Source organism: Apteryx rowi, unplaced genomic scaffold (genome assembly GCF_003343035.1).
Source record: "Apteryx rowi isolate R43461 unplaced genomic scaffold, aptRow1 scaffold_17, whole genome shotgun sequence".
NCBI classification, from domain to species: domain Eukaryota; kingdom Metazoa; phylum Chordata; class Aves; order Apterygiformes; family Apterygidae; genus Apteryx; species Apteryx rowi.
This window is the reverse complement of record NW_020447974.1, coordinates 3090203-3104834: the sequence shown is the minus strand read 5'-3', so window position 1 is coordinate 3104834 and position 14632 is coordinate 3090203. Positions and strand designations below refer to the sequence as shown.

Sequence of the window (14632 nt, the reverse complement as noted above, 5' to 3'; positions counted from 1 at the left end):
AAAAAAAAGAGAGAGATGTTTTGTGGTCACATGTTATACATATCAGAAGGTCCAGAAGGAGCACCTCCGCAGAACACTGGCATCGCAGTCATAACTAAATTCTCATATCAGATTCTCCCTCAAAAAAATGGGTAACTGCAAATGGGAACTCATACTTACCAATATATTTATCTTAACAGCTAGAGCAAGAAAATTAGCTTTTTTATATGCTATGGCAACTACAGGACAGGTTTGTCATGATTAATAACTTTCCTATAGTTATTTTTATTATTCTTTAAGGATACTGGAATTATACATCACATAGAAGTTTTCTGGAAAAACTTTTTTTTCCTTGGAAAGAGAATGAACAATTTTTTGCATGGTCACTTCTTTAATCACATACACTATCATCTTGCTCTATAAAACATCACTAATTCACTGAAATTTTGCTACACCCATCTTGAAACTTACGAGCATCAAATGATTCATTTAGCAACACTAAACATTCTAATCGTGGGACACAATTTTATCTTAATTTTAATTCATAATTATATTCATCTCTGCTTTCATACCATCAGATCTTGTTTAATATTTGATTGGTATCATATTATGAAGCAACAGTACTTGATGTGTAGTTAAGGTTGCATGGGTTTCCACTATACTTTAATCATAAAACTTAGATATGCATTCTTGCCAGGATATGTTTATATAAGTTCTGCAATTATATTTGCTCTTATGTTTTTCAAAACATATTGTGAAGTTACAATAAAATAAAAAGCCACTATCCCCATTAACTTAAGTTTCACAGAAAATCTTCCAAGCTTACCTCAATACCAGAACTTCTTTCTTTAATTCTGTTTGCTGCCTCTTTAAACCGCTGTAATTCCATGCTGTCTCTATGACCTTTGACACAGTGGATTAAAAAAAGAGTTTTCAAAATTCAAGGCAACATGCAACATTCTGACCATGCCAAATAGTTTGTATCATCATAACAAAAGGTTACAAACCATTTAAGTTTCCATTTAAGTTGTGTGCGCCTGATTGCACTAGAGAAAATTTTCCAAACACACAAAAATAAAAATCAGTGTAATAAAATATTAAGAGAAAACAATTGCTTTTCCCACATTAAGGCGTGGAGTGCCACATTTCAAAATGTGAAACTAACATTCTAAAATTTCACATGTACATGCCTTACATGGAAGGAACTGGATAGTCCAAATTGCAGTATTTATGTAAGTACAATAAATGAAGGAAAAGCAGGCAGTTTTCTGTGGTAGCTTTTACAATATACCCTTCATCCTCCGAGCTGCAAGAAATACTCTTCAGTTTTACCAAGCTTGTGGCTTTCCAATAAATGAAAACCTATTTGGACTGACAACGTAAAGCTGCACTGTAGCAAAAGTTCTATAGAACCTGGACAATAAGAATGAAGAGTATGTTCTAAATGCTAGATGTCACAGGACCACATGCTAAAAATTTGGCTTTGATAAAATAAGTATAGTTAGTACATGAAGTTATTAGTGGTGAAGTACATTCAAAGATTAGATAGAGTTATACAATCACCAAGGCAGTTATTTTTGTTTAGACTTGCTTTACGAATAATAAAGGGTCTTGTTTTGTTTTTTAAATCATGAGGAAGTTATAAACAAGTAGCTAGCGAGTGTACAAATACTCTTCCTACACATACACAAATCTAAAAATGCTAGTGCATAGAGTTATCTTCTTAGCATTTCAAGTCTTGCAGTAGAACAAATCCTTGTCTAAAGATTCAAATGCTTGCATCTTGTACAAACCTTTGAAATACACTGAGAACACGTGGGGTATTTAACACTTCTACAGGCAACTTGGCAATTCCAGACTGCAATCTTGTATTATACACTAAGCCTAACCTAAAGCATTACCTATCTTGCAGTAATCAGTTAGTAAACCCACACCTGTGTTTTGCAATGAATCTGCCACTGTTTTACCATTCAAATGTGTAGGTACTCTAACCAAAAACATGCATCTGTTTACTGTTAAGCAAAACTCGAGGGGAGGCATAATGCTGTATTCAAGAAAGGGATTTTGGAAGCTTCCAAAAGGACTGCCAAAAGATACATTAGCACAGGCAACAGTGGAAGACCCCAATTACACCAGTGTTTAGAAACATAGTACAGGAGGATCCCTCAGCTTGACACAGATACCACAAAGATATTTGTCCAGGATTCCATCAGCCTAAAAAGTCTTCTGTAATTTCGTCAAGAAATAGACAATATTTTTAGTTTGTGCAATGAGAAGGTAGGATCTTTAAAATAAGTCCCCCAAAGTTTGTCTATAATGCCTATATGAAGTTGAAGAGATGCTAATTGCATGAAACTGCTATACTCAATAACTAGCTAATTTTTTCAGAAAAATATTGTCTATGTGACAGAATTGTAAAGAAATAACAATTTTTAAGTAAAAAAAAAAATCCAAGCAACATAAGAAAATTAGAGATGTTAAAAGCAAAAAAAAGCAGAGCATAACAGTAGAATAAAGTCACCTGCAACCGAAATACACCCAAAATACCATACAATTCTTGATAAGTCAAACCTTGTGGTTTAGATTTGGTCCACAGTTTTTGAAGTAGTCCCATAAGGATGTTAGAACATAAATCTTGGTTTTGTAGTTCCATTGCAAGAACATGCTGACTTTGGGAAAGTTCATCTCTAATATTCAATTTTCCATGTGAGTTGCTACTTGTGTTACAGTTGACTGTTGACGTCATGTCGCAAGTTGACAAAGACAACTTCGTTTGGGGGTTGTTCTTCGATAAGTTGACAGAGGACTGGTGATCACATTTGTCAACTCTGCAGCTGTAGTTATCATTAGTGTCACTCTCATCATGAATAAAACCACAATTAACGTATCCTCCATTTTCAACACAAGGTTGGGTGAAAGCAAGGCAAGCAGAGCCAGAAGCAAGAGGATAAGAGCAGCTAATAATGACTTCAGGACATTCAGAATCTACTTTATTATACTTACCCACAAACGCACCAAATTCTACATTATTATCTCCTTCTGTAGCCTTAGAGCAAACAGTCTCTTCATGCTTTACTGAAGAATCCAGCTGACTTTTGCAACTGGGCCGAGATGGTGTGCTAACAAAAAATTTAGCCGTTGGAGATGTTACATGTGGCATGCTGTTGGATGAATTGCCTAATTTTTTACTTCTACTATTGGATTTTGAGATCTCTGCAGCCTGTATTCGTTGGCGAAGTTCTGGAGGAGAAACAGCATTTGGAAATAAGGCACTGCCTGAGGAACCTGCCTCTTGAAAGTTTATTTCTTCTCTTCGGGGAACTGGAGCTAACTCCTGACCAATTGTCTTATGTTGGCCTTCTCTGTCATCACGTATAGAAATGTTACAGAGTAAAGCATTACTTCTTTCAAGGCCTCCTTGAGGAAAAGGACCAAAGACATTTCCAATGCTGTGTTTTTTCCACACAGAAGATCTTAGAGAGCCATCATCGATGAGGTTTTGTGCCAAATGTTTTGAAATGCTCAACTCCCGTGTAATTTCATTATGAACCTTGCTAGCTTCTGAAGCTTTCTGTGCAGTCAGTGTTTTCAGAGTGTCCACAGTTAGAGCAGACAGATCCTGTAGGTGGCCAATCTGTGAATCTAAAGACTGCAATGACCGTTTTATATAGTTGACACGATCACCAACCTCCTTTATCTGAATGCACATTTGTTCCACCCTAAGAAAAAAAATCAAAATATGAAGGAGCTATGAAGAGCTTTCTCAATATGCAAAAGAAACATCATTGCAACCTTTTTGCCCATCTAAGGGGAAAAAAAAATCTCTGAAACTGGTAAGATGGTATAAGAGTGTTGTACTGTTTTGTAACACAATATTTGTATGCTCTTTTCAACCAGAAAACTAACATACACATCAATAAAGGGTCTACGGCACTTTCAGATGTATTATTTTATAAAAATTTCATGAACAACTAAATTATACCATTGCCTCAACTTACTGAGTGCTGGCAAATCTATTCTGCAGAATACATAAATATATAAATCACATTATTAACTTCGCATAGCAATGGAAAGGCATCATATAAAGTTTGCACTAGTACTTGGTTTGAGTAGTTTCTTGAGCTGTATTTTTACCTCCCTGAAAGCACACTTACCCCCCCCCATAAGCTTCTCCGTTCATGAGTTTTATTTATAAATATTCTACCGTTCAAAAGTGACTCGAATCCTCTCCTCACTTCCAGAATGGAATTTATCATCCTTTTCATTGAAATACATCTCAACACACAACTCTTCAAAATCATGAAGTTTCTTTTGATCTTCTTCTGTCAGGAAGAGTTCTAAAGAGAGAAAAAACAACAGTTCAAGAGATGCATATATAGTAAGGTAGTAGAGGTGATGAAAATTAATAGCCATAACTTTACAAAAGGTGTTAAAGCAAAACAAAACACACCTAATGCCTCCTATGTCCCTTCCTCTCCTTGCTAAAACAGAAGCCCAAGATCAAAGATTTCACTTCAAATAAAAATACTAATTCTGAGATGATCTGTGCACAATGCTATCATTCCTTATGCCCCTCTGATACTCTTTTTCACTTGTATTATTGTGGAAGAGTGTGGAAGAGTCTAGATTCCTTAGCTGGATTTTATTATTTGTGAAACAATTTTTTTTCTTTTTGAATTTTCAAAGGGTTTTAAATAAAGACCAAGTGTTTTTGGGGGAGGGGGACTGATGGACTTCCCCCATTAGCACTAACAGGAAACTCGGTCTTTTGATAAGTTTTTTTATTATTTATTTTTGATGAAAATTAGTCTTACCAGAGATTTTTTAAGAGCCATGTACTATCCCCCTTGTAAAAACACCTTAGAACTCTGAAGAGAATTAAAGTGCTATGCAAAATTAAAAATACCGAATACTAAAACCTACTTCTCCACTGCGCTGATAGTAATATATTTATAAACTTGAAGTTAGCACTTTTCTGACAGCTTGCTTTAATTGCATAAAAAAAGTTATAACAATTTTTTGGATAAGAACTGTTCATACTTGGCCCATCTGAAGTCTTGTCTTTCTTTCTTCTTTTACATATACAACAAAACAGGGAAGCCATGTGGCTAAGAATAATAAGTGGTGGAGGAAGAACAGGTTTTTCATGGTAGGCCATAATGAAATGATAGCGTTGATACTTCCACACAATGTTTGAAATTGCCTTTACTTGTAAATACACATTGCTGAAAGGGAACAAAAAGAAGCATTTTAACACATCAAGTATTTTACACTTCGATAACTAAATTGATTTCTGAAGATAGTTAAAAGTAAGAAAGAAAAGCACATACTTATCTTTTACCGGATAAATGATTATAGTGGAAACTAAACACATTCAAGAAAAGACTATGCTCTAAAGCTAGGAGAGTTATGAACTTCTCTCAACTAATATCACCTCAGTACCTTTTCTCAGAAATAAGTGACCCTATCATGAGATCAAATTTCAAATTTGCCCCCAAACCCCCAAAATTAGTTTTAACTAAACCGATTTTTGTATTGGCCCACATTAATTCTGCAGTCTGCCAGTCTTCGGTATCAGTGAACCGCTTATTCCCAAAAAACAAATGCTTGCAGAGAATTGCAGAAGACTAATTTACTCTACAGTTGAACTCAGCCAAAGGAGAAATTCCTAGATGAACTCATAAGCAAGAGTCAATATACAGATCCAGAAGCAATTTAGTTTGTTTTCTGACTAATAAGGTTCAAAATGCTTTTAAATTCTCTTAAACTTCTCGTTTCCCTAGTCTCATAGATGTGACACATACCAGTCACATCACAAACCTTCCCTCCTTGGTCATGGGCTTGCAGTGAGGGGGAATTAAAGACCAGCCTTAGAGCCTGAAAATGCTGCTAACAAATGGGATTGCTTTGAACTGCCCCCAGGATATGTGATTTCCAGTCATCTTATTAAAGTCAGATATAAACTTATCAAAGGATTAGCAAAAATTAACAATTATCAATTATCCATACACTTACTTGAAAAATGCAATAAGTAGATTAACCATAATAATGTACTGTACAAAGAGGTAGACAGCTTGAAGAAATGGGGTCAACCATGTTCCTGCCCCACAGAGAGGAGCAACTTGTGCATCAGCATTTTTTGCACACACTGTTTTGGGAAAAAATGACACAGAAAATAGGTACAGCTTTTAGCACTCAGCTATGACAGAAGAAAAACGCCTATATGAAAATATAGGCAAAAAAAAGACCACTTATAACCATCATGCACTGCTCTGCAATTCAAAAAATCCCCACATATTAGCAATATGGTAGACAAAGTTTGATTAATACCACAGTATTATTATACTATGGTATTAATCTGATAACATGTTGCGCCCCCCCCCCCACACACACCTAGCCAAAATTTTGTCATGATAGCTGTGTGAAAAAAATTCCGAAGTATGGCTGGGAATAGCCTTATGAGAAATTCTGATTAAGTAGAGTTTTCTAAGCCATTCAAGCTTTATACAGGAAAATGAAAAAGTGAGAATAACAGATGTCAGGTCAAGAACTTATACAGGTGAAGCTCACAAAGAGGAGATAATCCAATGACCTGAATCAATATGTCAACAATACAAGGCATTTCATTTCATAAAATGAAAATTTCATAAGAGCTTCAGAAGATCTCATCAGAAAAAGTCTTTCATTATTTAATTCAAAACTGCAGTGTCTTACCATCAATTTCATATGCATACACTTCACCAAAAATCATCCAGTATGGATGAAACACAATATCTCTAGCAAGAGTCCAAGATGGTGCTTCATTAGGATACAATATTGCCTTCCTAGGAACACCAAAACTAAGCAGTACAAGTGCCATAATCACCACAATGTAAAACATGTTGGCCACCTATGAACAAACAAAACACAACACACAGTTAATCCCACAAGGTCATAATTACAATTTCACAAGTTTAAAAGTCTTTACAGTTACAGTGTGAGCTTGATGAGTTCTGTATATTTTCTAATGAAAAGAGTCTAAAGCATTTTATACGTCAGTCAGAAAATTTGTCAACTAAACACTGTGAGAAAATTTGTTTTCTTGTCTCCTTGCTTACGGCACATTTACTGCTCTTGGCCAAAAGGTAATTGACAGATTTTCTTCACAATACTTAAATACTCATGTGGAAGAGTAGCGGCTGATAAAGCAAGAGAAATATCCCTTCCTATATTTTTTTTGAACAGCTGTACAAAATACAGGTGCAGTTTTCCAAGGGTTGAGTTTGGACTAAGAAACAGCACCTATGCCTCCGGCAACAAACCAAAGAGAAAAAACACGTAACTGGAACCCCTCCTTTTAAGGAACAACAGGGTTCAACTCTGTAAGAACCATTTTATGGGGGGGGGGGGGAAAAACCCAAAAAACCCCCACACACCACCACCCCACGCACACACACAGTTCTTAAACCTTACAACCCTCCCCCCCACGCTTTTCATTCCTACTGCGACTACTCTTTCGCCTGTTGGTCCGTCAGTGTCACCGCAGAATTCTGCCTCCTCCCTAGCAGGGCTCCTGCCGAGAGCAGCGCACGTAACCCCCAGCATTCACTTCGCCTTATTACAGAAGAGGGACTTACTGAGCTCTTCAATAAACAGGGGTCTCCGAGACGGCTTTGAAACCGTCGCTTATCAATTGCTTGCTGGGAAAGGTGCTTTCACATTACAAAACATAACCGTGATGTACGGTTAGTTATGAACACGCTTACAGTACCCCTCAATGCCGGATATAAAATAACCCGTTAAACAGCCCACCAGGTTGGAAGAAAGAAAATTCCAGAACTACACGGCAACGCAGAGGAAGCTATGAGTGTATCCCTGCAGCTGCCAACTTTAAAAAAATTATGAAAAGCTACCTAAAAAAATTTTAGGGCTGCTCGCTAACAATGAATGGAAATAATTTGTTTAAAGTTAAAACAAATTCAAATGTTTTTTGATATCGGAAGAGCAATGAGCCAGAGGGCAACATCTTTGGCTTAGGAATAGCAAGTAAAACAAAGGAAACTTTCTAATCAGTACTTGTATTGAAACACATTAAGTTCTATCCCAGCTAGCTACATCTGCACACTTTGAGTTGACAACATATTACACCAGGATAAGCAAACTTTTTCTAAATTTAAATGATAAAAGTTATCAATAGAGGCAGCAAGGTATTTCAGTAGGAAAAAAAAAAATCCCAGAATAAGTACTTACCATTTTCCCAATCATCATAACATAAGGGCCAGCCTGCTGATTTACAGCTAGAAAATCCAGTAATCGCACATACCAAAAAATTATATTGAGACAGTATGTTATTCTTCCAGCAATAAAAACATAATTCTCTTTGTAAGTGTTTTCACCAAAGTTCCCCTTTGCTCCAAATCTCAATGCAAACCCAATGAAGAAAGTGACAATGGCAACTGTGTCACTGATATTGAAGTAATCGCTAAACCACACTTTAATCTTCTGATTAATCTTCCCAGCCTCTGACATAAAGATCTGCAGAAAAAATAATTTTAAGAGTCAGGTCTCCTCACACTTATTGCACATAGAACACTAAAACATGTGAATTAGTATAAATTTTTATACTTGCAAAAATAAAATATCTACTCAAATGCATCACTGTTCACATGTTAAAACTGAGGAATCCAAAAAAACAGTGCACTGCATCAGCTTCCCAACTAGAAGGAGGATGTATTATGTTCCCATCTGCCTGAACAACGTATAAAGGAATTGTTTTTATTCCGTTTGCTACTTTTTTTTTTTTTTTGGATACAGTTACTGTTACAAAAGTGAGCTCTAGTTTCTGTCCTTCAGTTGGACCTGGGGTACCAGGTTAATGGATTAGCTCTTCCATTTAAAAGATTCTTCTAGGACTTTTGAAAGAAGTCTTTTGCTTGTCAGCACGGTTGTAGCTGCGATAGCTGTCTTGCCTTGATAAAGCTTTCTGGTTTTGTTTCATCTTGGTCACAGTGGCAGAGTTTAACTGAAAGCAATGGGTATATCTGCAAGTGTCATCCCTCAGAAAAGCAAGGCTGTTTATTGCACCGCAACTTGTAGACAGAGAGTCACAGAGACAGAGAGCTAGAAAAATCAGCTCTGGAAAAACAAAAAAACAAAAACAAAAAACACACACAGACCAGGGCACCATTGCCAGTTCCTTGAAATTTGTGTGTGTGTGTGTGGGGAAGACACCCAAAAACCAAAATAAACCAAAATACACCCCACCTTTTAAATAGGAAAGATTCAAAAGCAAGCCCAAGAAGCCTTTTGTACCAAAACCAGCAGTTTACAAAGTTTAAAATAAAGCTATTACATCATGTACTCTGATGCTTAAGGTTTCTTAGATTCTCCTGTTTATTAAGACAGTTTAAAGCATATTGTTGTAACCAACAAAGAAACATGGAATCACAGATTATTACGGACATACCTCACGAATTTTCTCAATTGCCAATGTGAAAATGTAAGCAATAACGATCCACTCTTGAACAGATGGTAATTCTTCCATTTTCACAAGGACCACAAATGTGTAAAGCATGAGAAATCCTAAGTATGCCAACTAAAAACAGCAAGGAAAATTATTCATAAAATTACATAAGTGTTCTTTATAGAGGTACATGGCTTCTTTTGATGTGGTATAAAATAAAAGCTTCACATATGATTACAGTACATTTACCCTAGCAGAAAGGTTATTATTTAGATGGAGACACAAACGTTTCCTCTTACTAAGAGGAAAAGTAGAAGCAGTAAGCTATTTTTCTGTAATAAATATTATAGAGTTTATATTACAATATTTTAAACAAAATTGTGCAAGAACACTTCTTGCATGAACATTTTTTAGCTTAATGAATGATGATGGATTTACTGCTAAACGTTGATGAAACTAATTGCTCAGGCCAAATAAAAGTGTTCAGGCTAAATACTTTTTCTTAATTACCTTACAAGATCGATATTTACCAAAACCATCACAAACTTAAAAACATACCTGAGCACTGCAGGTATGCAGTTTTTCAGAATTAAGTACTTCTCATTTCCAGTTTAGTAAGGTAATATTAGAAAAAAAATAGTGCTTAAACTCTGATTCAAGTCACAGAGCTACATGTTGAGAAAAAAACCCAAATCTGTAGTAGATTTCCAAATAAAAACACATTCACACAGAATAAAACTCACCGTATTAAACCAAAACTTCACAATTGGGGCATGATAAAATGCATAAAATTTCTGTGTAATTGGAAGCCTTTTTGGTTTTGCTGGTGTCTCCATATCATGCTTTTCTGAAGCACTGTCCAAGATTCTCACTTCTTTAAACACCTCCTAAAGTGAAAGGGTTGTTAATGTCACACACAGAAACACATGCTTTTAGAGATTTGTTTGGGTATTTTAAGTCTTGTTTTAGTTTTAAAAATGTAATTATTCTTTATTTTAAATTAGAAATGTTGCCTTTAGTATTTCTGCACCACCACCCCCACCCCCCTGCCGTGTTACCATAGGTATTTCATCTGCTGCAGCCTGGAAGTTGTTTTCACTATCATCCATTGCCATTTGATGTGCATCCTGAGACTGAGGAATATGTGACATTTCAGCCTTGGTCTTATATTCCAACAGCAGTATAGCAGGGGGGAGTAAAATACTCAGTATCACCTGGAAAAGATGAAGACTAAGTGCAAACACCTTTAAAATAGTTCACAGCTATATCAAAATAACAGAATACACCAATACACAGAATATCCCCTGTAAAAGTACAAACCAAATTTCCCTGGCTTGTTAGTGAGATCAAAAAAAAAAGTAGAAAAAAATAATTAGTTGTTGTTACTTATATACATACTTAAGAGGCAAAGACGACATACAGAGAGCATTCCTTGACCTGAGGATATAGGAAAGGGGAACAAACAATAAATTTCAGAATCAAAAGCCACTAGAGAGAATGTACTCCAAGCCCGAAGATCCAGAGACGTTCTGTTTACACTCTGCTCTTCAATCTACTGCCCAGAAACTCTGGAACTGTGTACTGTCAAAGCAGATTTAAAAGTATATATGAGTCTTGTTTTTCAGCTCATGGTAGAAAAATGAAGGCTAAGATAAGGATGAAGAAAACAGGTAAAAGCTATTTATTGTCATTAGCTTGTTACAAAGCAAGCAAGAAAATGGCGAATCAGTTATCAAAGAGGATTTTAGTAGGTCACAAGTTAAGTGATGCTTATTGGTATTTTGTAGGAAAGTTGTATTTCATTATATTCCTAGCAGCAATAAGTTTTTGGTGCACCACCTCAAGGAAATATGCAACCCCCATTTTGGTTCAATTGATCTGTATCATACAGGGCACCATTGGAAAACCTACTCCCAATTTGCCTACCCGTGTTTCATGCTGTACCCTCCCTTTGCTCAGTTTCTTCCTTCAAAATAAAGTATATACAAAGCTTTTCTACATCAAGTCATAAGCGCAGCCTGTAAAAAGCCAAAATGCATGAAACTATATTCTTACAGTGTTTTTCTTTTTCTGTTAATTTTTTTACCACTATATTTTTAGTAGTGGATTAGTATTCACATGATCTATTTAAGCCTCTGATTAAAGGCTACTTGCCTGTTTTCTGCCTTCTATATTTCTGTACCTTATTTAAAAAGACAATAGAGTATCAAAAGAACAGTTAACAATAAATATTTCCAGTTTTGATTATGTTATAGAAGAACTATTTTACAGAATTATTAACTTAAGCTAGAGTGATAAAAGCTTTATACTATTTAAACACATGCTTTCCTTCTATTTAGGCCTAAATGAAGTATGTCCTGTTGACCTTTCTTACATCAATAATGAACTATGATGATGCTTACCTTGTACCATGAATTCTTCCTCATATTCAGCCTTCCCATCCACATATCTGATAACAACATTTGTGTACAAGTATGAGCTACAAATGGACGAAGCCTTGAGGACACTGCTAGCTTCAGACAAGTTGAGTTACTCCAATTTTTAAGCTCATAGGTGAGTAATTTCATTGCCATAGTCTCATCTTGCCGGAAGGACTGCTCTAACAGTTCAACTGCCAGTTGACCAAACTCACTAGAAGGAAAAAAAAAAGAGCAAAGCAATCAAAACTTAGTATGTGTACAGATGATCTTGAGTTCAAGCTTAATTTTCCTGTACAATCAAATTCTCAATAATGCAGCCCAAGTGGACTATTACCTCTCCTGTTTTCTGGCAGATATACTGCATTATAACTCAGAAGTACAGCATGTGGATTTGTGACTTCCATAAAAAAACATATGCAGACTACATACAATTATTAAAATACTATGAAGGAAAAAGTCACGCAGAAGTAAATGAATGGCACATTCGGTGCCATTTTAATTAAACTATAAGTCATGATCTGTAACAGTTCGTAAAATGGGCAACATCTAATACACAACTTTTACTAGAGCGCCACTGAATCCTTTTCAAAAAAAAAAATCAATTTTCTTCAAGTATGCTAAAAGAATAGTTAGGGTTTTGTTCATGTCTAGCCTACTGTTTTTTATGGGAAATTCAAGAACAGATCTTTAACAATAAAAAAAATGTAATTTACTTGGAATACTGTTTCAATTCTTCTGAAGTATCATCAACAAGGTCACTTTGTTTTGCTTCATATGCCATTGAACGGTATACTTTGCAAGCAACTAAGGCTTTAGCCATGGATTCCTCCCCATGCTGCCAGAAGAACAGGGCCATCTTCTGCCTCTTCATTAACACTGCCCAAAGTAACAGCTCATTGAGAGGATACGGAAAACGTCTTGTTTCAGGATCATCTATGTCTACTATTTCATCTTTGGTTCTTTTCTTTTTTCCCTCTTCTGCACCAGTGTCAATCTTTAAAATAAAATCAGAAAGTTACATTTTAAATCTCTGAATTGTTCATTATAGAAACTGTAATAAAATACAATGATCTAATGGCTCAAGCGATATGCATTTATAAAAACAGAAATGAATTTCTGAACATACTTGAGAAGCAGCTAGAACTTTCTTTCAAAATTTCAATTGAGTCTAAATCATTCAAAGAACTGAGAGACTGAATTGCTTTGATTTATAGGTCAATAGAAAAGCTGTAACTAATATTTCTACACACAAATGAAGAAAGTCATCAAGACTGCCTATAACAGAGCCAAATCATGCTCTGTCTACAAAACCATATAGTTCCCCCGTTGCTAGAACTGTGCCAAGCATAAGCTCTTGCTCCTTAATGTACCAGAGTTTATCCGGAAGACTAATATAAAGACGTTCTTTACACAATCCTGTAAGCATGCTAGATGGTTTATAAACAAGCATGAAGGCAAGACTGAAATTTCAGCTTTACACTAAAATAGCTACTATTTATTTCAGTGGCACTCAGATGTCATCCAGGTTATCCCCTCTTAAGAGCCTAAAAAGAACGAAACACCGCCGCATGCCCTCTCACGTCCGTACCTTTGGTTTGTACGGCTGTGCTGTTTTGATGAAGTGATTATGTCGCATTTTTTCTTTCTTATCTGCCCTGTTACCAAAAGGCTCATGGCTTTTACACATCTGAGGAGTATTATTTGAAGGATTTCGCCCAGATCGCTGCAACAAGAACAACAGCAAGTTGGTTTTTTGTTTTTTGTTTTTTTTTTTTAAACACCTACCTACAAGACAATATACAATCAACTGTTTACAGCCAGGTGCTTAGCTGAGCAACTGAACACTTACTTTGTCACTGAAACTGTGATGAATTTATATAACATCAACATTTAGAGCTTTCATTAAACACTTAAGAAGTATCAAATTAAAAACAATTCAAAAAAATATTACTAAAGCAACCAGTGTAACTGCCAAGAAGCTGGAATAACTGCATCCCAAGTGCTGGAGAATCAGCACATTTAGCACCCATTTTTCCCCTACAAGTAGGAAAAGGGGGAAGAACAGAAAAGTAATTGGGATGATAGAGTAAGGAAATGCATTAAAAAAAACCCTTTTGTTTCTCCTCAACCCTAAAACAGCTCCTAGATGCCTTCATAGGCATTACAATTGTCTTAAAAGAACCAGTCCACCGAAAAAAAGAACAAAATAATATGGCTCGTCTTTTTCAAAATATGTGTGTGTATATATATATATATATATATATATAAAAATCTATTTTTTAGTCATGAACATATGAAGCAGTTTGTCTTATTATCCAACTGCCACATACCCGATTGTTCCCGCTGAGACTATTGTATATAGCTCTAAAGCGTTTTCTTGTATAGGTGCATCTATAGGTTCCTCCCATCAAATATTCAATAACCAGCCCCACATCAATCAGGTTGATTTTATATCCTGGAGGAAGATTTCCCTAGAAATACAAAAGGTACTTTTAGTTTTGCAAATTATAATCTTAATTTAATCTTGCTTAGAATGTTTCTACATGTTACATCATAATTAAGCCTTTCATGATAAAAACCTATCTACATGGCTCAATATTTAGTAGTTTCAAAGGAGACATGGTTGTAGTTTTTTTTCTGTATGATCTTCCCTAGCAGGATGTACGTTTGTTCTGCTGTGGGGTTTTTTGTTTAACAGCCAAAATGACTCCACCTGTGCATATCAGCTTCCAACCCCTCAAAAAGCAAAACAATCAGAAGCAAGAGGAAAAAAGACAACACTCATCAGGTT

General features: G+C 35.7%; 1 protein-coding gene across 4 annotated transcripts in view; it reads right to left on the bottom strand.

The window, feature by feature from the left end:
• Window positions 1-14632, bottom strand: part of TRPM7 (transient receptor potential cation channel subfamily M member 7) — a 47015-nt gene that overhangs the window by 15255 nt on the left and 17128 nt on the right. For all 4 annotated transcript variants that reach the window (XR_003252613.1, XM_026060562.1, XM_026060560.1 and 1 more), the window contains 14 exons: window positions 14172-14312; window positions 13430-13564; window positions 12555-12835; window positions 11824-12052; window positions 10480-10635; window positions 10165-10308; window positions 9425-9553; window positions 8209-8493; window positions 6694-6868; window positions 5995-6127; window positions 5020-5204; window positions 4184-4316; window positions 2983-3698; window positions 806-882 (listed from right to left, as the gene is read on the bottom strand). Coding sequence is in view for 3 of the 4 variants with exons in the window: in XM_026060562.1 (XP_025916347.1) it covers window positions 806-882; window positions 2983-3698; window positions 4184-4316; window positions 5020-5204; window positions 5995-6127; window positions 6694-6868; window positions 8209-8493; window positions 9425-9553; window positions 10165-10308; window positions 10480-10635; window positions 11824-12052; window positions 12555-12835; window positions 13430-13564; window positions 14172-14312 (2919 nt within the window). In the remaining variant the exon portion in view is untranslated. The remainder of the gene's footprint in view (window positions 1-805; window positions 883-2982; window positions 3699-4183; window positions 4317-5019; window positions 5205-5994; window positions 6128-6693; window positions 6869-8208; window positions 8494-9424; window positions 9554-10164; window positions 10309-10479; window positions 10636-11823; window positions 12053-12554; window positions 12836-13429; window positions 13565-14171; window positions 14313-14632) is intronic.